The sequence below is a fragment of the Rhinatrema bivittatum genome, chromosome 2 (assembly GCF_901001135.1).
Source record: "Rhinatrema bivittatum chromosome 2, aRhiBiv1.1, whole genome shotgun sequence".
NCBI classification, from domain to species: domain Eukaryota; kingdom Metazoa; phylum Chordata; class Amphibia; order Gymnophiona; family Rhinatrematidae; genus Rhinatrema; species Rhinatrema bivittatum.
This window is the reverse complement of record NC_042616.1, coordinates 511,204,193-511,228,437: the sequence shown is the minus strand read 5'-3', so window position 1 is coordinate 511,228,437 and position 24,245 is coordinate 511,204,193. Positions and strand designations below refer to the sequence as shown.

Genomic DNA, 24,245 nt, shown 5'->3' with positions numbered 1-24,245 from the left:
AGACTTGGAGAAAAGTAATATCTGGTATCATTATACAAATTCTTAATAAAATGCCGCATACAAAAAGAAAGGCAAAGATAAGAGAGGCAACAACACCCTCTCTATCTGAGCCATATCAATCTCAGATACCAGCATTCTTTTCGTCCACTCCTAGAATAGAGCCGGAGGAGGTGGTCATTGTAGATCAAAGCACTGAGCGGGTGCTTAATCTACCGACCGAAACATCTTTGAGCCCCGGAGCTCCGTGTACTCCTCCCCAGCCACAAGCAAATTCTTTGGAAGTATCAAAAATTTCCTTATCTTTAAGTGAAGGCAGTGGAGAGGTCCTGGCTAATAAGGGGAAAGAAGAATCAGGAACAGGAATAGATTTGAAAGTTTTACCACCTAAACCAAACGAAATAACACTTGACTCCCTATGGTCTGCTATTGTCTCTCTCGAAACTGCAATAATAAAACTAACACAGCAAACTACAGATGCGAATCTGCAAACAAAAAATTTGGAATTTTCATTAGAAAAAATGAACAAGGAAAAACAAGGAGTGGAACTAAGATTGAATGCGCTTGAAACCTGTCAAAGGTTTACAAAAACAGAGATATTACATAACGAGATTAGAGATGATCGAGAATCAACAAAAGTACTTAAACTTAAGAGTACTCAACTTTCCTAAGCTCAACCTAGTCTCACCCTTGGACATGTTTAAGGAATATTTATCATGTATATTGAAATGGCCTGAGAAATCAATGCCTACTGTATCTAAAATATACTATGTGGATATTAAGAGTAACATAGCTGAGGGAAAGAAAGAGGAGGGATTGCCATTAAATTTATCAGAGGTGTTAGAAATGACGTTAGAATCAAAAATTGAGGATAGAACTACCTTACATGTTAGTTTTGTTTTTGCAACAGATAGGGATGCTATATTCAGATTGTTTATGAAGAAGAGAACAGAACTTTTCCACGGTGGAAAGATCTGGGTTTACCCAGATCTTTCCAGAACTCCTCAATTAAGGAGAAACAAATTCCTAGAATTAAGAACAGACGTGGAAAGTAAAGGTGGGTAAATGATTGTAAAATATCCATGTAGGTGTGAAGTTTGGAGAAATGGTCAAAAATATGTTTATTTTGAGATAACAGTTAAAAAAGTTCCTTGAATCTTCCCCCCCCCCCCGTGAAAATTAGCAACAGGAACGAAGCAGTAAAATATATATCTAGGTTTGTCTTTTATTTTCAATTGTAAAAGGTATTCCTGTTTTCCTTAGACCGCTCAAATTTCTCTCTCAATCCTGGAGCACTACCTCTTACATTTCTTATTGCAGATCAGAGATATATACCTAAGTTATTATTGATATAATAATATGGACAATCTGTAATTATTTGTTTATTTTCTTCTATGTAAGATTGTCAAAATCAGCATAAATAAAAAATTAAAAAAAAATAAATTGTTCTAATAGATCTAAAGAACTTATTAATGTTAAAACCTTACCGGCAGGAGTGCTGCTAATGACGTTCCACGTCTCAAGCCTGAGACGAGTGATACCTTCGCAGCTCATTTTTCAGATAAGGTGAAACTGTTTATCATCTCTTAATAGCTGTACTGATCCATTACCTGGCATTTCTGTTTCTGAGAAAGATGGGAAATGTTTTATTTAGTTTTGCAGAGTGAAACAGACGACATTGTTTTCCACTGTGTGTCATTTTGTCCACTCAGCAATTGCTCATTTTAAAATATTGGCGGTCAGAAATAGTAACCTCTAACCACTTTTGTTAATCTTTCCTGTTCCAAAGGTGTGGTTATAGCTACACTAAATATTGCCTCAGTATGCCCATTGTTAAAAAACCCAGTTTGGATACTTCCAAATTGTCTAATTACTGGCCTATTTCTTCATTACCAATTCTTGCCAGAGTTCTTGGAAAAGTGGTTCTTAATTAGTTAAATTCTTATAATGAACAAAGCAATTTATTGATAATTTCCAATTTGGGTTTCGACCACCTCGTGGAACTGAAAACACTCCTTTTGTCTGTGTCAGATGTTATTTGGTGATGTTTTGACTCTGGAACTGAGCTTTTTCTTGTGATGCTCAATATTACTTCAGCATTTAACATGTCAGAGCACAAAATGTTATTACTTCATCTTCAAGAGATTGGTTTATCCTCTTGTTTTAGTTTCACTCATTTTTATTTGACCACTCAAGTTAATATTTCAGGAAACAAGTCTCGTTTGTTTGGACTGGATACTGGTGTGCCACAAGGGTCTGCATTAATCATATGTTCCCATTATGCCAGCTTTAAGCTAATTTGTCAGTTAGCTATGGACATTATCATTTTATTTACTTGTTTCTGCCACTATTTCACAGTTACATTAGTAAGAATTTCTGGCTGTTTTTCTGCTATTAAGAACTGGCTTGCTGAAAATAGGAACAGATAGAAAATAGAAAATAGGAAAAAGCATAATTATTGTCAAGTGTAAGACATTGATAAAACAGGCTAAGAAAGAATTTGAAATGAAGTTGTCCATAGAGGCAAAAACTCTGAAGCAGGAAACCTGTGAGGGAGTCTGTTGGATGTTAGATAAGCAAGGGGTTAAAAGGGGATCTTAGGGGAGATAAGCCATTGCAGAAAGACTAAATGAATTATTTGCTTCTGTGTTTACTAATAAGGATGCTGGGAAGATACCAGTTTCGGAGATGGTTTTCATGGGTGATGAAGCAGATGAATGAACTGAACAGAGGAGACATACAGACTGACTGACAAACTAAAGAGGAGCAAATCACTTGAACCGGATGGTATGCACCCCAGGGGTCTGAAGGCACTCAAAAATGAAATTTCAGATCTATTAGTTAAAATTTGTAAACTATCATTAAAATCATCCATTGTATCTGAAGACTAGAGGGTGGCCATTGTTACCCCAATATTTAAAAAGAGCTCCAGGGGTGATCCGGGAAACTACAGACTGGAGAGCCTGACTTCAGTGCCAGGAAAAATAGTGGAAACTATTTTAAAGATCAAAATCACAAAGCATATAGAAAGACATGGTTTAATGGAACACAATCAACATGGATTTACCCAAGGGAAGACTTGCCTCACAAATTTGCTTTTTTTTTTAAGGTGTTAATAAACATGTGGGTAAAGGTGAACCGGTAGATGTAGCGTATTTGGATTTTCAGGAGGTATTTGACAAAAAGTCCCTCATGAGAGCCTTCTAAGAAAACTAGAGAGTCATGGGATTAGGAAGCGATGTCCTTTCGTGGATTACAAAACTGGTTAAAAGACAGGAAATAGTAGGATTAAATGGGCAGTTTTCTCAGTGGAAAAGGGTAATCCGAGTGCCTCAGGGATCTGTACTTGACCAGTGCTTTTCAATATATTTATAAATGATCTGGAACGGTATGACAGGTGAGGTAATAAAATTTGAAGATGGTGCAAAATTATTCAGAGTAGTTAAATCACAAGCAGATTGTGATAAATTGCAGGAGGATCTTGCAAGACCAGATGATTAGGCATCCAAATGGCAGATGAAGTGCAAGGTAATGCATATGGGGAAAAATAACCCATGCTATAGTTACATATTAGGTTCCATATTAGGAGCTACCACCCAGGAAAAAGATCTAGGCATTGTAGTAGATAATACATTGAAATTGTCGGCTCAGTGTGCTGGGGTAGTCAAAAAAGCTAATAGAATATTAGGAATTATTAGGAAGGTAACAGTGAATAAAAAACAGAAAATGTCATAATGCCTCAATCACTCCATGGTGAAACTGCACCTTGAGTACTATGTACAATTCTGGTTGCCGCATCTCAAAAAAAGATATAGTTGCACTGGAGAAGATACAGAGCAGGGTGACCAAAATGATAAAGGGGATGGAACAGCTCCCCTATGAAGAAAGGCTAAAGAGGTTAGGGCTGTTCAGCTTGGAGAAGAGAGAGCTGAGAGGGTATAATGATAGATATCTATAAAATCATGAGAGGTCTAGAACAGGTAAATGTGAATCAGTTATTTACCCTTTCAGATAAAAGGATTAGGGGGGCACTCCATGAGGTTAGCAAGTAGCACATTTAAAACAAATTGGAGAAAATGATTTCACTCAACACAAAATTAAGCTCTGGAATTTGTTGCCAGAGGATGTGGTTAGTGCAGTTAGTATAGCTAGGTTTAAAAGTTTGGATAAGTTCTTGGAGAAGTCCATTAACCACTATTAATCAAGACGTTTTAGGGAATAGCCACTGCTATTACTGGCATTAGTAGTATGGGATCTATATAATGGTTGGGTACTTGCCAGGTACTTGTAACCTGGATTGTCCACTGTTGGAAACAGGATGCTTAGCTTGATGAACCCTTGGTCTGACCCAGTATGGCAACTTCTTATATTCTTATGGCTTCTGCTTAATGTTAAACACACTGAAATTGTATTTGTCTAGATATTCTTCAGGTGATCCCCCATCACTTTTACTTTTTGAAAGTGTTCCTGTACTTATATCTAGGAAAGACCGGAATCTAGGAATTATGAGCAAGTTTGCTTACCGTAAATGGTGTTTTCCGTAGATAGATGAATTAGCCATGCTGTCTGGGACGTCCTCTGGGCGGCTACGTGGAGCTCTCAAAGATCACTGAGCTTTGTCAGTGAGGTGCAACTGCGTGTATCTTCCCGCGCTGCCCTGAGTCTCCTCAGTCCGTAACCAAGCAAGACAAGATGCAATACGGTTAACTGTCCGGGGAGGCGGAGGGTCAGCATGGCTAATTCATCTATCTACGGAAAACACTGTTTACGGTAAGCAAACTTGCTCTTTTACTGTAGATAAGCAGCATGAATTAGCCATATGTCTGGGAGTCCCCAGCTGAAGTATTGAGTGCACATTGTGCTAATCCTATGTCCATGATGAAGCGAAGTAATGCGCTCAAGACAGATGAAGAGGTGGACAGTTCTCATGTGTTGCTTGCGAAGTATTCAAACAGTGCCTGATGTGAGAATTATCTTTCCCATACATGCATCATCCATGGTCTGCTTGTCTAAACAGTAGTGGGATGTGAACGTGTGTAGCGAGGACCATGTGGCCGCCTTCAAACATCCAGAAGAGGCACTTCATGGAGGTGAGCTATTGATGCAGCCATAGCGCGGACCCTGTGTGCCTTAGGGGTAGCGGACAGGGTCTCCTAATGCTTTTGATAACAGAATTGAATGCAGTTTGAGATCCAGGACGAGTTCTCTTGGAAACTGGGAGTCCTGGGGCATTTGGGTTAAAGGAGACAAAGAGCTGGGGAGGCTCTGCGGTCAGAATGAGTGCATCGTTTATAGTAGGCAAGAGCTCGTTTACAATCCATCGTGTGGAGTCTACGCTCGCCCTCACTGGCATGAGGCTTTGGGTAAAAAGTCATGAGGGCAATGAATTGGTTGATGTGGAAAGCTGATACTACTTTTGGGAGGAAGGCGGGATGCATACGCAGCATAACCTTGTCATGATAAAAAACTCTAGGTAGGGCAGGTAGAGTACTAGGGCCTCATTGAGAAGAGAGTGGTAGGCGGCTATGGCACTAAGGTGAACTTGAACCGAAGCTGTGGCCAGCTCCTTCTGATAAAGCAGATTGAGGTAGTCCAGGAGACATTCCGGCTGGCAGGTGAGCAGGTCTGTGCCATTATCCGAGCACAAGGAGACATAACATGCCCATTTCTGCTGATAGTTAAGTCTTGTAGAAGGTTTCCTGGATGAGACTAGAACATCCTGAAGCTGAGGAGAAAGGTTCAGGTGGTGGAATACCTTTCAATCGCCACACAGTGAGATTCAGAGATGAGTGAAGCAGAGAGCCTCCTTCTTGGGTGAGGAAGCGTGAACTGCTGCCCACGGGGAAATCGGTTGGTCCACTGATAACTGAACTAGGTAGGCGTACCACGGTTGCCGGGCCCACGCTAGAGCGTTGAGAATTAGGTCTGCGATGTACTTCTGGACTATGTGGGAGTTATCGGAGGGAAAGCGTAGAGTAGACCCTCCGTCTAGTCTAGGAGGAATGTGACCTGCGATAGTTGGTGGTAACTGGGATACACTGAGCAAAAAGCCTCGACTTTCCTGTTCTGATCTGTTGCAAAGAGGTTGATTCAGGGAAGACACCAAGTGTGAAATATCTGATTTGCCACTTACTGATGGAGTTCCCACTCATGGGGGTGAAATATCCTGCTCAATCTGTCAGCCCTGGAGTTGTTGATTCTGGGCAGGTAAGTGGCTTGAAGGGAAATGGATCTGCTCTCTGTCCATTCCAGGATCTTGACAGCTTCTCTGCAAAGGTTCCAGGAACCTGACAATCCTTTGTTGATAAAGAACATGGCAACTGATTGTCCATGTGGACCATGACAGTCTTTCCGTGGAGGATATGCTTGAAGGCTCGAAGAGCGTTCCAAATGGCATGGAGTTCCAGGAGGTTTACTTGCACCCCATCCCTTGGTGGCAGCGTCCGTGGTGAGGACAGTGTGATGCAAAGGGGTCCAGAGAGGCAAGCCCAATGTGAGTGCCGATGGTGACAGCCACCACTTCAAATCCCTTTTCATGCTGGACGTGAGGGTGACAAAGAGGGAGGATTGAAGAACTGGCTTCATTGGGACTTCAGGCCCCATTGTAAAATGTCACATATGCAGTTGAGTGTGAGGTACGACAGACCGAGGCGGTCATGTAACCGAGCATGAGGAGTTGGCAGGCTGGGGGCCCCTTGGAGGCAACCAGCAAGTGTTGTCAGGGCAAGCACCCGGGACTCCGGAAGGTAGGCCCTGTCTTGAATGGTGTTGATATGAGCCCCGATGAACTGCAAGACCTGGGTGGTCTGTAGATTTGATTTCTCGTACTTGACGAGTAGACCCAGGTTGTCCAGGCAAGAAATGGTTCAAGGAAGATTGCTTTGTAGGGTGGACTGGTTGGGGGCCACCAGCAGCCAATTGTCCAGGTAGGGAAATATCTGGATTCCCTGTCGGAGGTGAGCCACTGCTAGGCATTTGGTGAAATCCCTGGGGGCGGAGGAGAGGCCAAATGGGAAAACCTTGTACTGGAAATGGCGGCCATTGACCGTGAAGCATAGGTATCGCCAGGATGAAGGATACATCGGTATATGGGCACACACATCCTTCAGGTCCAATGAGCACATCCAATCTTTGGGGCGAAGGAAGGGTAGGATGGACTTGAGGTATGTCATCTTGAATTTTTCCCTCGACAGGTCCAGGATGGGCCAGAGGCCACCCGATTTCTTGGGAATGAGGAAGTTTTGGGAGTAAAAGCCCTGGAGGAGCTGCGAGGAGAGCAGCTCCTGAATGCACCGTTGCTTGAGCAGATGGTTTATCTCCTGTAGCAGGGGTCTGCAGTGCGCACTGAGGTGTTTTTGGCAGACCAGGTGTGGTAGAGATGGGAGAGAATGAAAACTGGGTTTTGTGCATCATACAGGAAGGATACATCCTCAAAGGTCGGATTGTAACAGCCAATTTGTACTCGATAGGTAGCCAGTGTAGTGCATTACAGGAGAAATATCATCACATATACCCAAGTAAGCACATGGGCAACAGCATTTTGAATTAGCTGCAAGGTTCTGATAGTATTCAGTGGGAGAACCGAGGAAAGGGAATTATTTATCGAGTTTTATATACAGTCATTCGGTTTCGCCATCATAACAGTTTACAAGTTTCGATCGGCGCAGAACATTTTAGTGAAGTAATATAGAGATCATAATAAAAGTAAGATAACAGTTAACGTTAGAAGGGTACAGTTATGATAACATTTGATAACAGTAAATATAAAAGGTATCATGGTTGAGGGATATGAGGATAGTGAGGTCCATTAAGGAGGTTTGTTGTGAGGAGGATGTATGGTTGTCATTGCATTATAATAGTCAATATCTGTAAGAACTAGAGACTGAAGAACTGTTCTGAAATCATGGGGTTCAAGGAAAGGTTTAAGCTAACAAAGGAGCTGCAACTTAGCAAATTAGGTCCTGACTATTGCTTTTATCTCTGAGACCACTAAGTCCACTCAAAAAGCCACATGTGATTCTAGTGCATAAAGTACTCCACACTCAGGAGAAGATACTGTAACAAACATTTTCCTCATAACTAGGCATTCGATATGCACAAAGGAGACTTTTGTTCCATGTCATCTCTAGTGCTCAGTAATACAAATACCCAAAATTTGGAAAGACAGCAAAAAAAAAAAACACAAAACAGAAAAGTCTCCAATTCATGGAAGATATTTTTAAAGACAAAAAGCTGGAAACAAAGTTGCAGCCAGTGCAGGCAAACATTATTGGGAGTCAGGAATGGGAAAAGGCATGCTGTGAAAACCCCAAGAACTGGGGCATCATTTCAAAAATCATTAAGCTGACGAGGGAGAAAGTTTCAGAATTACAACTCACTGTTCTCAATTACTTACAGGATGATACAGTACAGTACGCACTGTTAACTGGTATTTGGACACGTGTTTGACGCGCTAGCTTTACCCCTTAATCAGTAAGGAGTAATAGCGCGTCGAAAACGCGCGTCCAACCCCCCCCCCCCCCCCGGAGACTAATAGTGCCCGCAACATGCAAATGCACGTTGATGGCCCTATTAGGTATTCCCACGCGATACGGTAAGTAAAATGTGCAGCCAAGCCGCACATTTTACTTTAAGAAATTAGCGCCTACCCAAAGGTAGGCGTTACTTTCTGCCAGCGCCGGGGAAGTGCACAGAAAAGCACCTCATGGCGATATTAAGTCTGAGGTCCCAAAAATTAAAAAAAAAAAGTTAAAAATAAAAATTAAAAAAAAAAAAGTTAAAATGGGCCCATGGCTCGAAAACCGGACGCTCAATTTTGCCGTCATCCGGTTTCCGAACCCGTGGCTGTCAGCGGGTTTGAGAACAGATGCCGGCAAAATTGAGCGTCGGCTGTCAAACTCGCTGACAGCCGCCGCTCCTGTCCAAAAAGAGGCGCTAGGGACACGCTAGTGTCCCTAGCACCTCTTTTTGTTGCGGGCCCCAATTTAAATAAATTAACTTACTGAATTGCGCACACAGGAGAATGGCCTGTGTGCTCTCCCGCAATTTTTACTGTATTGGCCCGTTAGTAAATAACTGACTTATCAAATCAAAGCATTTCATAGATAGGACTTGTCCAAAGGGATTTTGCCCCCCTGAAGCTACGATCTAAAACAGGAGCTATATGAAAAGAATTAAGAACAGGCACGGGAAATGCTAACATACAGTAATTCACACTCAACTCTTGCTCAGCATTGTGTGATGATTATAAAGGGGTGACCCAAGAGAGAACTGTTCCCTAGACGTTGTAGCCTGTGAAGAAAAAGCTACAATATATGATATAAGACTGGGAGGAGTGATGATTAAAAACCAGTTAACATATAATCATTATCCTGAGAATAAAAGTGATCTAATCTGCTTCCAGTCAGTCTCAGGATTGTAAAGGATACAATATGGGATGATTAGAGGGGTCTGTCATTACTTAGAAGTTGTAATCTGTGAACAACAAAATTATAACAATGGTAGGAGGAATGCTGAAAAGCAGTGGCTTACAAACATCAGTTTGATCGTAACTTGTGCAGAACAATAATGACCATACAAGAGATTTTCTGAAAGGCTGGACCTGAGCATTGTTACTCTGAAGTTGCAATAAATGAATATGGAACTATGATACAGGGTACAGTGTTAGAAACAGAACAGAATCAAACCCACTATCAGCTTTCTGCACAAGAACACAGCAGATCCTGATTTCAGTCTGCCTGTGCCTGCCACCATACCCAAAGTCCCTTTATTCACCTCTAGGTTGATGCAATAATCTGAACATTAAGAAAATATGCACTGGTTTTCAGTACACAGTTTTAACACTCACAGAATTCAAAAAAGAAAGCTGGAGAAGTAATTTATCTATATGGCTGCAGTTAGCCGCTAACATTTAGCTGGATAAGTCAGTACTTATCTGGACAGGGTTTGCTGCCGCCACTTAGCTGGATAAGTACTGACTCATTTGGCTATATAGTGGCAGCTAACCATTGCCAGATAGCCTGTTAAGTCCATAGTTACCCAGCTAAGTGGTGGTGGATTGGGAAAGATTTTTCTGATTTTTTCGCCCCACAGAGCGGTGCTGGAAATTTAACTTCCTTTCTGACCCAGGAGTAAGTTTCCAGTGTTAAGAAAACCTGGATTAGGCCAGCGCATCTCTACATCAGAGAGTACTACTTAATGCCCTCATTTGCATGGCATTTCAATGCAAGGGCACTAAGCAGTACTCATTTTTTAATCCAATGTGATAAGACCTGCGCTGAAATCAGTGCTATTTTGATTCGGATATATTTTTGAGTGCACGCAGCAAGAACAGGTGGCCCTGCGGGATATAATACTAGATTGGCATGCAAATGACATACGTGCAAAAAACCACACAAACCAAATACACGTGCCAATACCTGTGCTTAAGCCCAGATGCAGAAAGCCATGGAAAAAATAGGCACTAATGGGAAAATGTTGCAGAGTTCATGTAAAAAAAATGATAAAAGAGGTTCAAGGGTAAATCCTGGGTCACATATGTAAGAAGCCCCTCTGGATAAGTGACAGACATTTGTCTTAATCTGCCACTCCTGGGGAACACATTCTAAAATTAGTGTCCATGCGGTTTACTGTTCAAGATAAGCAGTCATGATAGGTGCCAGGGATTCCATCAGCCGCTTAGAGCATCGCCAGTCATAATTTCCAGAAACCCCTACCTTTAGCTAAGAGCTATGGGTCATATTTTCTACACACAGGAGGGCCCTGTTATGGGCGCTACCCAAAGCAATAGCCCAGGCCACTAATGTTCATCACTTGAGTCCATAGTGCAAGGCATGTGGAGCTTGCATTTTGTTCTCAGGGAGGTGCGTAGCTAATCATTTCTCCTGGTAATCAGTTTAGAAGACTGGCTGGGGCAACCTTTCGGAACCCTTATGCAGAAAAATTTAGTTACAGTTGGCATGGCTTATGTATCAGACCAGCACTCTAACTTAACTCCTGCTATAACCCAGGTACTAAAAAAAAAACCAAACCGGGAACTAACCGATCTCCCTGCTACCAAGGCTCCCTATATTTGCTCATTAGTAGATAATTACCTCCTTTACATGCTGTTTGCATGCACTCATGCAAAACCTGCAGTGGGTTTTTGAGCGAGTTTGTGCATGTGTTATTACATACATGTGTAAGATTAGCATGGAAAACTACACACGCAAAACCCACGGCAGGTACAGCACAGCTTATTATACCGGCGCCAATGAGCGACAAGCCACACACACACACACAGCCACAATGAAACGTTTCCGGGTGCCCACTTCTAGCGGGAAGGGGAGCCAGAGAGCGACCCACAGGAGGGAAGACGCTCCGATTGCATGCACTTAGCTTCTGTGGTGCTGGACAGAGGAAGGAGGAGGCCTTACACCACCACAGGATGATCAGCGCCCGGTTCACTACCCTCACGCCGGCAAAGGACGGGAGTGTGACAGAAAGGGGGTAATGGGTTGTAGAGCGCTACCTGCCGCGGGGACGGGCGGAGTGGAGGCAGGCCCGGGTCTCGCTCCGGCGCTTCCGGGTCGCGGCCCCGGCGGTACCCGGGCGTCCTGAGGCAGGGGTGGAGCGGCGGCCGCTGCTGCTGTCGTCATCATTATGGCGGTGACGCAGCTCTGCCAGGCCAGGCAGCCGCAATAATACTGCCAGAGCCACTCATGCACCCTGCGCGAGTACTCGCGCGCGCTCAACTCCAACTGCTGCTGCTGCTGCTTCTCTCCCGCCTCGGGTTCCGGCTCCGTTCCGGCGCTGCGTCCTCCCGCCTCCTGCTTCGTGTCGTCCCAAGCGGGCATTTTCTGGGAGAGAGCCTTTGACGGCGAAGCACCGGGACCCCTGCTGTTGCCCGGCCCGCATTCTCCTGGACCAGGATTCTGTAATTCTCCCGCTCCCTTCGGCTCCGTCATAACTGGACCGAGCGGCAGCCATAAACCGACTTGCAAACTCGCGTCTGCGCGCGCAGCTTCTCTCTAATATCTCGCCCCTCCCACAGGACACTGGGCATTCCGGACCCGCCCATTCTGTCACCGGAGAGGGCAGGAGCTGGCCTCGTGTCCCGCCTCTTCTCTTTCGTACGGTTGTCTTCGTTTAAGCGGGGTTACTAAATGATTTGTGTATGAGTTATTTCTAACGATCTCCTTTGCAACGTTAACTTCCATGTGGTAGCTTGCTCTTTGTTGTTCACACTCTTCCCCTGTATTTTACTGGCGTGGTATTGACCGCCATTCACTGACGTAAAAGTAGGGTGGGCGTGGTTGCTGATATATGAGCTCACGCAATCGAATGCAATATTGGAGTTCAGTTTTAGAAAGCTGTCACTGTCCCTTTAAATATAGAAGATATGTGCGCGTAGAAACATGGATTATAATTATTTGGACCCTAGTTGGATTTTGGCTTTGTCTTTACAGCTTCTTCCCTAGGGATTCTTTGTGCTATAGGCATGATGAGGCTGTGCCCAGGGATAACCTTAGGAGGGCGTGGGGGCTCAGAGTGAATCTATTGTAGTGGGGTCCTGGAACACTGAAATTATAGTGTTGGGGATGGAGCAATCATGGTGATGCGGGACCTAGGGTGATCGCTCCTCTTTGCCACTGAAGACGACCGTGCCTGTCAGTCCCCCATCTTAAGCACTAGGGACTTGTTCCATCTGAGTCAGCCCCATAAAAGTGCAGGAATTAAGAGTGTGTGGAGGCATTGGAATCACTGCCTGTTGATGATTCCCCTGTACCTTTAAGGAATCTAATTTGAATGGGAAGCACCACTGCCCTTGGGCTCCACAGGTACAAGTGTGAGGCTGTCAAAGTCTTTGTATACTTTTGGTAAGTAATTATTTATCCCCCTCTCTTTGCAGCCCCTTCAAAGTTCAGGAATGCCTGAGTGGAAGCCTACTTACATAATTGCTTTCAGCATCCTGAGAGATTACACTTGTATAAAATAGTTGCTTTAACCATAGAAGGAGATTGTCTCCCTGGCCTGTCTATACTGTTTCTCAATGAAGAGATAGTGTTAGCACTTAAAAGGGATTTATAGCCATTGCCATAAAGACCCACATGGGATGGGAGGCAGGGCAGCAGCGTTGGTGACAGTGCCTACTGTTCCATCCCCCTCGGAAAAAAACCCACAAAAAACCTTCTGGCTATTCCCCCAGCTCTATGCTTATCCCAGGTCTTTTTAAATTCTTGTACTGTTTTTGTTTCCACCTGAATGGCCATTTCACGCATCCAATCTTCGGTAAAGAAATATTTGATGCTGTAACTTTTGCCCCTGTCCCCTTGGAATCTCCTGTCATGACATCTAGTTTTAGTCTGAGATACTTTAAATAAAGAACAACATTTTGCATGTTTTTAGGCTATCAGGGCTGTCTTTTGGGTAGAATGAGCTTAAGAGATGTCCACTGTGCTAGGAGAAAAGGAGCACCCTGGGTGCTGTTGGCTTCGCCCATTGGTCAGCCATCTGGCCAGGCAGCAGCAGTGTTGGCTGGACATGGCAACGATGCAGGAAAGGCAACTCAGGCAAATGGTAGCTGCAGAGAGCCTGCCCCCTTAAAGGGGCAAATGTTTCCAGCTTGGTGGCACTGAACTTGCTGCCAGGCTATGTGTCTCTTTATCCTTAAGGATGCAGATTCAGAGAACACACCTTTTAACCTGGCTGCTCTTCCTTACTTGCACTGGCATCTCTCTTTTTCTGCAGCTGTGAGATTTGATGATGAACTGTTTGAACTGTGCAGGTGCAAAATGAAGACACCACAGAGGAAGGAGCAGCTGTGTTAAAAGCGATGGCCCAGGCACAAAAGCAGGGAGGCATTTCCAAATTGTTGTCAGGAAATAAATAAATATATACGGTAATATCTCTTATTTGTTACTAGTAGACTAAATGGTACAAGAGCAATTGAAGGTACATGCATAAATGCTTTTATTTGTATTTATAACTATTAGACTAAATACTTTTCTTGACTAGTTTTTGGGAGCTCCCTTCCTCAGGTAAGAATAAGCTTTCCGCAGTGTATTTATATGCTTCTTTATTACACTGCCACCCTGTGTTATATTGTAATATTGCTTAGCTTAGATTTTCTAATCACCAACCAACCTCGTTCCATTTGCTCAGAAAATCTTCAACAACCACTCTTCGAGGGAACCCCTTGATATGTGGTAATGTGCGGTGGCTATATTCAAGAACAACCACTCTGTGATTGTCCCATTCAACAGCCCAGTATTTTACTCTTTTATTGCTTTATTCCAATATATTTTGTAATTTTGTAAGATGGCGCCGGCCATGTATACTCATCAGCCCCTATTATACTATACTCTATAATAGGGGCTGATGAGTAAAGATGGCCGGCGCCATCTTTAAAGATGGCGCTGGCCATCCAGTGCTCCTACCATGTGACAGGGGCCGGCTAATGGCACGGATACCCTGTCACATGGTAAGGGCAAAGGGGCATCGGCGCCATTTTTTTTTAGCGCAGCTGATGCTTGGGAACGGGAAATCGGCCCCCGAGGCCCCCCTGGACCACCAGGTAATGTTAAAAGATTTGGGGGGGTCGGGAGGGTGGGGGAGGCTAAGGGGGGTCGATTTAAAGGGTCAGGTGTTTTGTTTTTTTTTATCGGCACCATTTTAATTAGTGGCAGGCAAAATGGCGCCGATGGCCCGAGAGCAGGAGATCGCGCCGGGACCCCCCCCATTGGACCACCAGGTAATTTAACATTTTGAGGGGGTTCGGGAGGGTGGGGGAGGGTAAGGAATTGGTTTTAAAGGGTTGGGGTGGGTTTAGGGGTTGTTTTGGTGTGCCGGTTTTCCCGCCCTCCCCCAAATAATTCCCGTGCCCTATTTAACAATTTAGGACGATTTATGACGATAAATCGGGGGCATTTGTATTGTATCGTGCACTCTGACGATTTAGGACGATTTTAAAATTATCTGACGATAATTTTAATCGTTCAAAAACGATTCACATCCCTAATATATAGTGAAATAATATAAATAGGACAAATAATCAAAGATAAACTGTTCTGAGTGAAAAACAAAAATGCAAAATGGAACCTAATAAGAAAGCATGTAACACAAATTTTTTTATTTGAATATATTGAATATTATAAAAAAAAACTCAAAACTCATATATAGATGCATAAAAAGACATAAGAACAATGCAAAGAGGAGCACAGTGGAGACTGTTCAAGCAATAAACTCCAGACAAAGTTTAGTAAACTCTAGTTCAAGTCAGGTAAATAAATATCAAAAGATGCAAAAAATTTATTATATAGTCCATAAGTTTATAATGGATAAATGAGGCTGCAAAACCCCTTTCTCTCCAAAATACTCCTTGGTTGTAGAACTGCATAAAGGAATGAATCCACTTACTCCAACAAAGGCCATTTGTTTTGCTGCAGAAGCAGCTTCCTCAGGGGGAACATGCTTGCATATCAGGGACCGACAAGTCACCAGGACTGTCAAAAAGATGTACTATCTATGAAAAGCAATTATGTACAATAATATATAAAAATCAGTTTAATAAGTAAAGAAGTAAAAACCAGAATCTCGGCTTTGAACACTTCCATTCATATGCTGCGTACATAAACGCCAATGCACAATATCGTGTTTCCATCAATTCATCACTGGATGTTTCAAATGTATCTATATAGTAAAAATATAAGACGTTTTGAAAGTCTGTAAAGGTTTATTATTCAAAGATACATCATTGTTACAATTAAAGACAAATAGAAAGAAAACAAGAAAGATTAATCAGGACAGTGCATACCTGAGCTCTCTTTTCTGCCAATGGTTATTTAAATACTCTAAGGGCTGTGTATCAAAAAATGTTGAGCCATCTGAAGACATGCGTAAAAGAACAAAAACCAGAAAAAACGGAAACAAGCCATATCCAGTATAAAATTGGTAAAAAATGTTGGTAAAATATGTTGCCAGCAAATTTTCTTTTACAAAAAGACATCTCATTCAATAGCAGAGTTTCTCTGCTGGCAACATTTTTTAGCTTTTAACATGGTATGTGTGTGAGCGAGTAAGAAACATAAGAACATAAGAAAATGCCATACTGGGTCAGACCAAGGGTCCATCAAGCCCAGCATCCTGTTTCCAAGAGTGGCCAATCCAGGCCATAAGAACCTGGCAAGTACCCAAAAACTAAGTCTATTCCATGTAACCATTGCTAATGGCAGTGGCTATTCTCTAAGTGAACCTAATAGCAGGTAATGGACTTCTCCTCCAAGAACTTATCCAATCCTTTTTTAAACACAGCTATACTAACTGCACTGACCACATCCTCTGGTAACAAATTCCAGAGTTTAATTGTGCATTGAGTAAAAAAGATTTCATATTTTTTGATGCATCATAAAACAAGGGGTATTATTTATTTAGCAATATGTGCGCTATGAATGTTTAATGAAGGTTAATAAAATTTGTTTTGTACTTTTGGACAAAGGTTCAAGGGTGATTTGCATATTTATTGAGGGATGTGGAAAGTTGTATTTTTGAGGTTTTTTTTGTGATATTTTGCTGCCCTCTTGTGGTTGCAAATCAGGAAGCTTTGACAACAACATCAGAAGGTTTGCCGTTTGTATTCTCCCCTAATGCATTTCCACTGAAAATTAGATCAAAAACTGAATACTTTCAATAAACAAAATGCAGGGGATTACAGGGATCTGAGCTTTATTTTCATGTTTTACTACTAAGAGCAGCCCAGTACTGGGACTGTGGCCATCCCAGATAGACTAATGCTCACATACTGAATTTCTATCCAAAGTAGCCCATTCCTGGTGGTATATCATTGTTTCAGACGGTCTCATCTGAAACCCTGGAATAGATCAAGGAACCTGGGGATTAAATTATAATTTACTGCTTTCTTCAGTCATACAAAGAAGAGAGAAGACTGTTGTGTCAGCACTTTTTGCAGATTAATTCTTTTCTATACCATCTGGCGTTTGTTCACTTCCCACTGACCTTATCAGTGACCCATGGGCACCTGCGATTAGGGTTCTCACCTTGTCCATATCATAAGAGCACAATACAAAACAGAGACAAAAGAAGAACACACTAAGGTTTAATGAGTCAAAACAAGCCCTCAAACAGAAATTGCGTTAAAAAAGTGAGACAAATTGATCCGTGTAATGTTGAAAAAGAAAAAAATGGATTCATGTTCACTTTATGAGGCATATTTAAAATGTCAAGTTTTTGGACGATCTCACTCCTGTTTTTAAGAATACATATTGGCTTTTTACAATATACTATTTTCCAAAATGTTATTCCCTAATAAAGGTTTTGCTTAGGGTGGGGGGAGACGAGGGGGAAATACTGCAAGAAGGGAGAGAGAGAACAAAAATGGAATGGGAGAGAAAAAGAGAGTGACTCCATCTATATTTTACAAACCATGCAGTAGAACACTTAATGTGTCTTGTACCCAGAACTGGAGAAAATTCTGTGATAAACATCAGGCCCCGATCTACATTATGTAATTGCTGCCCTCATTTGGGGATTCTGATGCCTTGTTGGCCTTCTGCGTGCTGCCCTGCTCTGGATCTCTCCTCAGAGACAGGACAATACGGACCAGCACCAAAACCTGAGACACAAGGATTTTCCATGGACCCAGAGAAACTCAAGGGAATCAAAGACTGGCCTTGGCCTGTGGGCCTCCGAGCCTTGCAACGGTTTCTCGGATTTACGAATTACTACCACCATTTCATATCTAACTATTCTACTCTGGCGGCTCCCCTCACAGCTATAACCCGTAAGGGCCGAGACACTCGGAATTGGACTCCGGAAGCCCTTAAGCCTTTCAGCGCCTTAAAGAGGCCTTCCTCGCTGGTCCTTGCCTTCGTCATCCAGACTCAAACCGCCCATTCCTGGTCGAAGTGGATGCCTCTGCTATCGGGGCCGGGGCGGTTCTGAGCCAACATTTGACATCTGGGATCCCTGGTCCTTCTTTTCTCGTAAGTTCTTTCCTGCAGAAAGAATTACAGTATTGAGGACTGAGAATTACTCGCAATTAAGCTGCCCTTGGAGGAATGGCACCCTTGGTTAGAGGGCGCCCAGCACAAATTTACAATTCTCACTGATCACAAAAACCTTGAACACCCGAGTCATGCCCAGCATCTCAATGCTAGTCAAGCCCGATGAACCTTGTTCTTTCCAGGTTTAATTTTGAACTCCGGTATCACCCAGAAGAAAAGAATCTCTGGGTGGATGCCTTATCTCATTCTTTCGAACCCGAAGATATTCCTTTGAACCAAGTCACATCATCGACCCTGCTTGTATCTGCTTGTCTGCGACTCTCCCAGTCCCTGCTGGGAAAACTGTTGTGCCCCGTCGCCTCCGCGAAAGAGTTCTCCGATGGGCTCACAATTCTAAGTTGGCTGGCCACCCAGGATGGGTGCGAACTCTTGCTTTACTCCAGCGATTCTTCTGGTGGCCCACTATGGTCTCTGACGCCAGAGCGTATGTCGATTCCTGCAATACTTGTGCTCAACAGAAGCCCCTGGTCGGTCAACCTTGGGGCCTGCTTCAACCACTTCCTGCCTGCTCCAGAAGAACCATGGACACACCTTTCCACGGAGTTCATTGTGGATTTGCCACCGTCTAAAGGTCACAATGTCATATGGGTCACCATCTGGTTAGAGAGGAAGCACTCTAGGTGCTGTGCTACAACATGCTGGGTCACCATCGACAGGTTTTCAAAAATGGCCCATTTTGTTCCACTGCCGGGCCTACCTTCTGCTCCAGAATTGGCACGCCTGTTTTTCCTCCATATATTCTGTCTGCACGGCTTACCCAAGGACATAGTCTCGGACAGAGGTCCCCAGTTTGTTGCCCGCTATTGGCGTGCTTTATGTTGCAAGTTCGGCATTAACATCAGCCTCACCACAGCTTACCATCCACAGGCCAATGGTCAAGCCGAACGTACGAACCGTTCCCTAAAAGTCTTGATCAGCAGGACAACTGGGCAGAACTCTTCCTTGGGCGGAGTTCTCCCACAACTCCCATATTGCCGCAGCCACAGGACCGTCGCCATTTTCCATTGTCTATGGTAAGCAGCCATGGCCTCCATTACTTATATCGCTGTCTATACCTTCTCCAGCCATGCAAGCCACTGCAGATGCCCTCAAGGCTCTTTGGAATCAGACAAACCTTCGCCTGCACCAAGCCGCGATCTGGGCTAAGAAGTCCGTGGACACCCATCGATGTTCTACTCCTGAGTTTCTTCCTGGTTAGACAGTCTGGTTAAGTACACAATACATCTGCCTCAAGATACCTTCCCAAAGGTTTGCACCTAGATACATTGGACCTTTACCAGTCACCCGTCGTGTTTGACCTGTTACCTACCAGCTCCGGCTGCCACTGACTCTGGGAATTCAAAACACGTTCCACGTATCGCTTCTGAAGCTGGTGATTCTCTTTTGGCCTTCTCATAAGGTTCCTGAAGCTTCTCAGCTGGTTGCGGAGTCCGACACCACTTACAAGGTCCACAAAGTCCTTGATGTCTACTGTCGGGGTCGTCGGTGGGAATACCTCCTTTCCTGGAAGGGGTACGGCCCAGAAGAGAATTCATGGTAGCCAGCTCGTAACATCCTGGATAAAAACCTACTCCTGAAGTTTCATCGTGCCCATCCGGGCAAACCCAGACCTCCAAGGGGGGGGGGGGGGGGGCGTAAGGGCGAGGGTACTGTTGCTTGTGCCGGCCGTGGCAGGCCCTGCAGCCAGGCCCTCTTACCTTCTTCTGCCTGTTCCAGCATCTGGCTCCACTTCCCTTGTGGCTGTGGGCTGCTGCCTTCAACCTTGGGCCGCCCCCGGTGCTCCTGTCTCCATGGCAGACACCTGTGGTCCATGGCAGGCTTCCCCTCGTGGTCCGCGGAGAGACACCGTCGGCCTGTACTGCGCACATCTCCTTTTCTTTTAAAGAGGCTGCAGCAGGAAACCAACCTTCGGCTCCGGATGATGATGTCACTGGACTCCGGTATATAAGGCCGGGCCCAGCCTCAGTTATTTGTTTTGCAACAGGTCTCCATGCTGGACGTGTACTTCGTTGCCTCCTCTGGTGATCTCCTTGTGTTCCTGGTTCCTGTTCCTTCCGTGTTCCTGATCCTGGTTTGGTTGCTTCTCCTAGTTCCTGTGCCTTGTGTTTACTCTACTTGATTTACGGACTGACTTCTTCTGGACCCGACCTCTTCTTTGCCTGACCACATCATTGATCTTCTCCTGGACCCAACCTCTGCTTTGCCTGACCACATCATTGATCTTGTCCTGGACCTGACCTCTGCTTTGCCTGACCACGTCATTGATCTTCTCCTGGACCCGACCTCTGCTTTGCCTGACAACGTCATTGATCTTCTCCTAAACCCGATCTCTGCTTTGCCTGACCACGTCACTGATCATCTCCTGGACCTGACCTTTGCTTTTCCTGACCACGCTACTGATCATCTCCTGGACCTGACCTCTGCTTTGCCCAACACGCTATTGATCATCTCCTGGACCTGACTTCTGCTTTGCCCGACCATGCTACTGATCATCTCCTGGACCTGACCTTGTCCTGCCACTGCTTCTTGCTTGCCACCTGCCCTGACTTCAGCCTGTTCTACGACGCCCCTTCAGTCTCTTCTCTGGACTTGGCCATTCAGGCTTTGGCCTGCTTTTATTGGTATGTTTAATGTTTTATATTTCTTGATTGTGTTTGCGTTGCTTACAAAGTTTGGCTTCTTGTGATTTCCAGTTCAATTTTTGTCTGCACATTTCAATTTATATTTTATGATCTCTTTTTTTCTGTATTTGGTGAGTGTTATTTGTGTTCTGCTTGTGCGACTGAGGCTTTAAGTATTCTGCTAGCATGTATTTTCTGTATAGGGATTTACAGCAACCTGGCTTTAATCTGGTTTCCTAATAGAAGGTGTATTGGTGTTTAGGGCCTGATGTAATATTTGCAGTATGGCTTTTTCATAGGTTGAGGGCTGGCAGTTACGATATGGAAGGCTTACTATATTGGAATTGTAGTTCAGTTTATTCCTGGCTTTCTGTGGGCCAAATCCACACCCAGTGCACTTTACCATAAGCCTAATACCATATGGGATCCAGAAAACCACCTTGATTACTGTGAGAAATGTAGTTTATCAGTCTATTAAACTATTATTATTGAAAAGTGTGGTTTTATGCAGTGTATGCCTATTTAATATATATGTTGTTGTAAGTGATAGTTTTACTTCAGAAGACTGTACTTTGTCTATTTTCCATATGCAATCTGCCTTTTTAGGTTGGGGAAGTTAATAAATTTTAAAATGGAAAAGAATGCATAAGTTTTAATTATGTGGGGAGGGGAGGGAAGGGGGAATGAAAGGCTGTAAGGTTTGTCTAGGGCATCTAATACCCTTGTATCAGCCCTAAGAGAGAGTGTGTCACAGACTCCCACCATTCACCAACCTCTCACACCCCCGGGGCAGATCCTGGAGAAGGGTGGGAGGCAGGCAATAGAGAATGGAGGTGTCCTATTTCTAGACCCAAGAGGTGGGGTGGCCAAATGCTGCCCCGCCCTGTTAAACATTTCTCTGGCACCCACTAGTGAGGACGCCAAAGACTGAGAACAAAAAAACAACAGGCCCAAAAACTGAGTGGTTAGAGCAATGGGCTGCAAACAAGGGAAGCCAGGGCTCAAATCCCATTGCCATTCCTTGTGACCTTGGGCAAGTCACTTCACCCTCCATTGCCTTCCCCCTGCCCTGGCCCTCTGTGATTGCACCTGCATCGGGCCGTGGGGGGGGGGGGGGGCACCAATTCATCCTTCGCCTCAGGCAGCAGATTGCCTTGAGCCACCCCTGAATTAACCCTTAGCCCGTAAATCAAATCATAATGTGAAATTTCATCTAATACGACTGGAAGAGATAGATATGGATACCCATAAACAACAGCATGTCATCCACAAAGAGACATTTTAATTTTGTGATCATGAAGGACAATGCCTCAAAATGTATCCAGGTTCTGCAGTTTAACCTCCAAAGGTTCCAAAAAAAAAAAAAAAAAAAGTAAAAATAATAATGGTAACAAGGGGCAATCCCTATTCCTATTGAATATGTAACAGAAAGGAGTGACCATTAACCAAGTTCCTGGCACTCGGTGACTCATATAAGGTCATGAACCCATTAAAAGAAATAAAAATCACAAAACCCATATTTAGGCAACAGCCGGAATAAATATGTCCAATCAATTTGACAAATGCCTTTTCGGCATCCAAATCAACATAAAGTCTCCGATTCTTTAGATTCAAGAGCTAGAGAGCCTTAACCATATTAGCAACAGAATACCCATTTCTTACAAGTCCCATTTGGTCAGAAGTGATCAGAGAAGGAATTTACATGATTAAGCAGATATGCCAAAATGGAAGCAAACATTTTTAACTCAAGGGTCAAAAAGATTCAGGCAACTCAGGGTCCTTAACGATTCTTCAGCAACGCACAATTAATACACAATTCATATCTGCAGAGAACTGTTTAGCCTCCACAGTGTTTTCAAACATTGAATTTAATGCCAGCACCACTAAGTGCCGCAAAATTTTATAAGACTCATTGCCTAGGCCATCTGGCTCCGGTGCCTTTGACAGTTTCAATAATTTAATTTGTGATTGTACTTTCATTTCAGAGATCAGCCGATTGAGATAAACAGTCTGTTCTGGAGACAGCTGAGGAATCTTAGTCTTTTTAAAACATAAGAGTAAAGAAGCATGAGAAGAGAACTAGGCTGCACAGAGTACAAGTTCTTGAAAAAAAATCTACCAACACTTGAGAAATCTCCGCTAGCTGATCTGTTCTAGAGCCATTCTGGAATCTGATTGCTGAAATACAATATTTACATTTTTCCTTGTTTACCAATCATGCCAAAAGCTTTTCTGCTTTGTTGCCAAAACTATGAAGCTTAAGTTTATAAAAATAGACTGAACATTTGCATGAACATTTCTGTGCCAATAAACTACTCGGATTTCTCCTAGCATCCTGTAATTTCTGTTTATCTGACTCTTGCAAAGAATGGACATGCTATTAATCAAGCTTTTGAATAGCATGGGATAACTTCAGAATACAAGCATATATTTTTGTTACCTACATAGGCAATAATCTGCCCTCTCAAAACCATCTTACCCGCTTCCCAAAATTTCTAGTTACTCCAGGCCACAGATAAGAACTCCTTAAACTCACTATCATAAAACAGATTAGGGTTCATCCTCCACGAACACATTGGGCCACCCTCATCCACCTGATAGAATGATCAGAAAGCACATTCTCAATTATTTTAGCTTCCACCACAGTTGAAAAAACAGTATTGGAGATGAGAAAAGAGTTTAAACATGAGTATACACTAGGATAAGCAAAGTAAAAAGCAAAATTGTGCACCACACCAAACACCCATCAATTGCAGTTCAGATATAAGAAAATGAATGCCCATATTCTCCCAATCTTTCTTCAGTGCCCTTGCCGGCTTACAATGAATTCTGCTATCAGCTTGGATATTAAAAGCCCTAGCAAGAATGATATGGCAATCAGTAAAGGTAGCGAACACAAACAAAACATTAAAAAAACAAAATACAAATGACTAAAAACACTGGGCACATATACATTGCATAAAGCATATTTTTTATTTGCTAAAGAGAAAATCACAATTATATAGCACCCCGTGGGTCTTCAATTTTCTTTCCAAATGGAAAGGAAAATTCTTCTTAATTAAAATTACACCACCACAATGCCTAGTAGAAAAGGATGATGCCAATCAATGACCTACCCAATCTCTGCACAACTTTTAAGAAGTTCCTTTTTGTCCAGGTACATCTCTTGCATAAAGACAATATCTGCTTTAAATTTCTTGAACATATTCAATATTTTTTCCTCTTAATTGGAGAGTGAATACCATCCACATTCAAGGAGAAAAATAAAAAGGAGCATCTCTTAGGAAAAACACTTCCAGCTGTCAAGATTAACCCATAAACCCCAACACATACATAGACAGTCAACCCTGCACTCATCCCAGAACACTGGCCCCCAAGAACCAAACTCTTCCATCCAAGACCTCTGCCAACCTTGCAACACAAACTAGCTCTTCTTGCTTCTTACAGACCTCATCATCAGATAGTAAAAATTAAAATTGGAAAGCCTCACAGTACTTTCCCAAAAATCAACACAAAATAAGAAATGCTGCAAGTCGCTAACTTGTAGTATCTGGTAGATGACACTAAG

The 24,245-nt window shown here is 43.3% G+C and overlaps 1 protein-coding gene and 1 long non-coding RNA gene across 3 annotated transcripts in view; one reads left to right on the top strand and one right to left on the bottom strand.

Moving 5' to 3' along the window:
* The window catches only part of FAM8A1 (family with sequence similarity 8 member A1), a 60,159-nt gene extending 48,157 nt beyond the window's left edge, over positions 1-12,002 (bottom strand). The window contains exons 1-2 of one of the 2 annotated variants that reach the window (XM_029590713.1): positions 11,507-11,643; positions 1,485-1,622 (exon numbers count right to left, since the gene is read on the bottom strand). In XM_029590713.1, the coding sequence (XP_029446573.1) occupies positions 1,485-1,551 (67 nt within the window). In that variant the 5' untranslated portion in view covers positions 1,552-1,622; positions 11,507-11,643. Of the gene's footprint in view, positions 1-1,484; positions 1,623-11,506 lie in introns of both variants that reach the window. The other variant, XM_029590711.1, reaches the window with a different exon arrangement.
* A 421-nt stretch (positions 12,003-12,423) lies between these two features.
* LOC115086192 lies at positions 12,424-22,989 on the top strand. Its single transcript, XR_003855138.1, has 3 exons — positions 12,424-12,854; positions 13,726-13,876; positions 22,663-22,989. It is a non-coding gene; the product is annotated as an uncharacterized LOC115086192 (long non-coding RNA).
* The last annotated feature ends 1,256 nt before the right edge of the window (positions 22,990-24,245 follow it).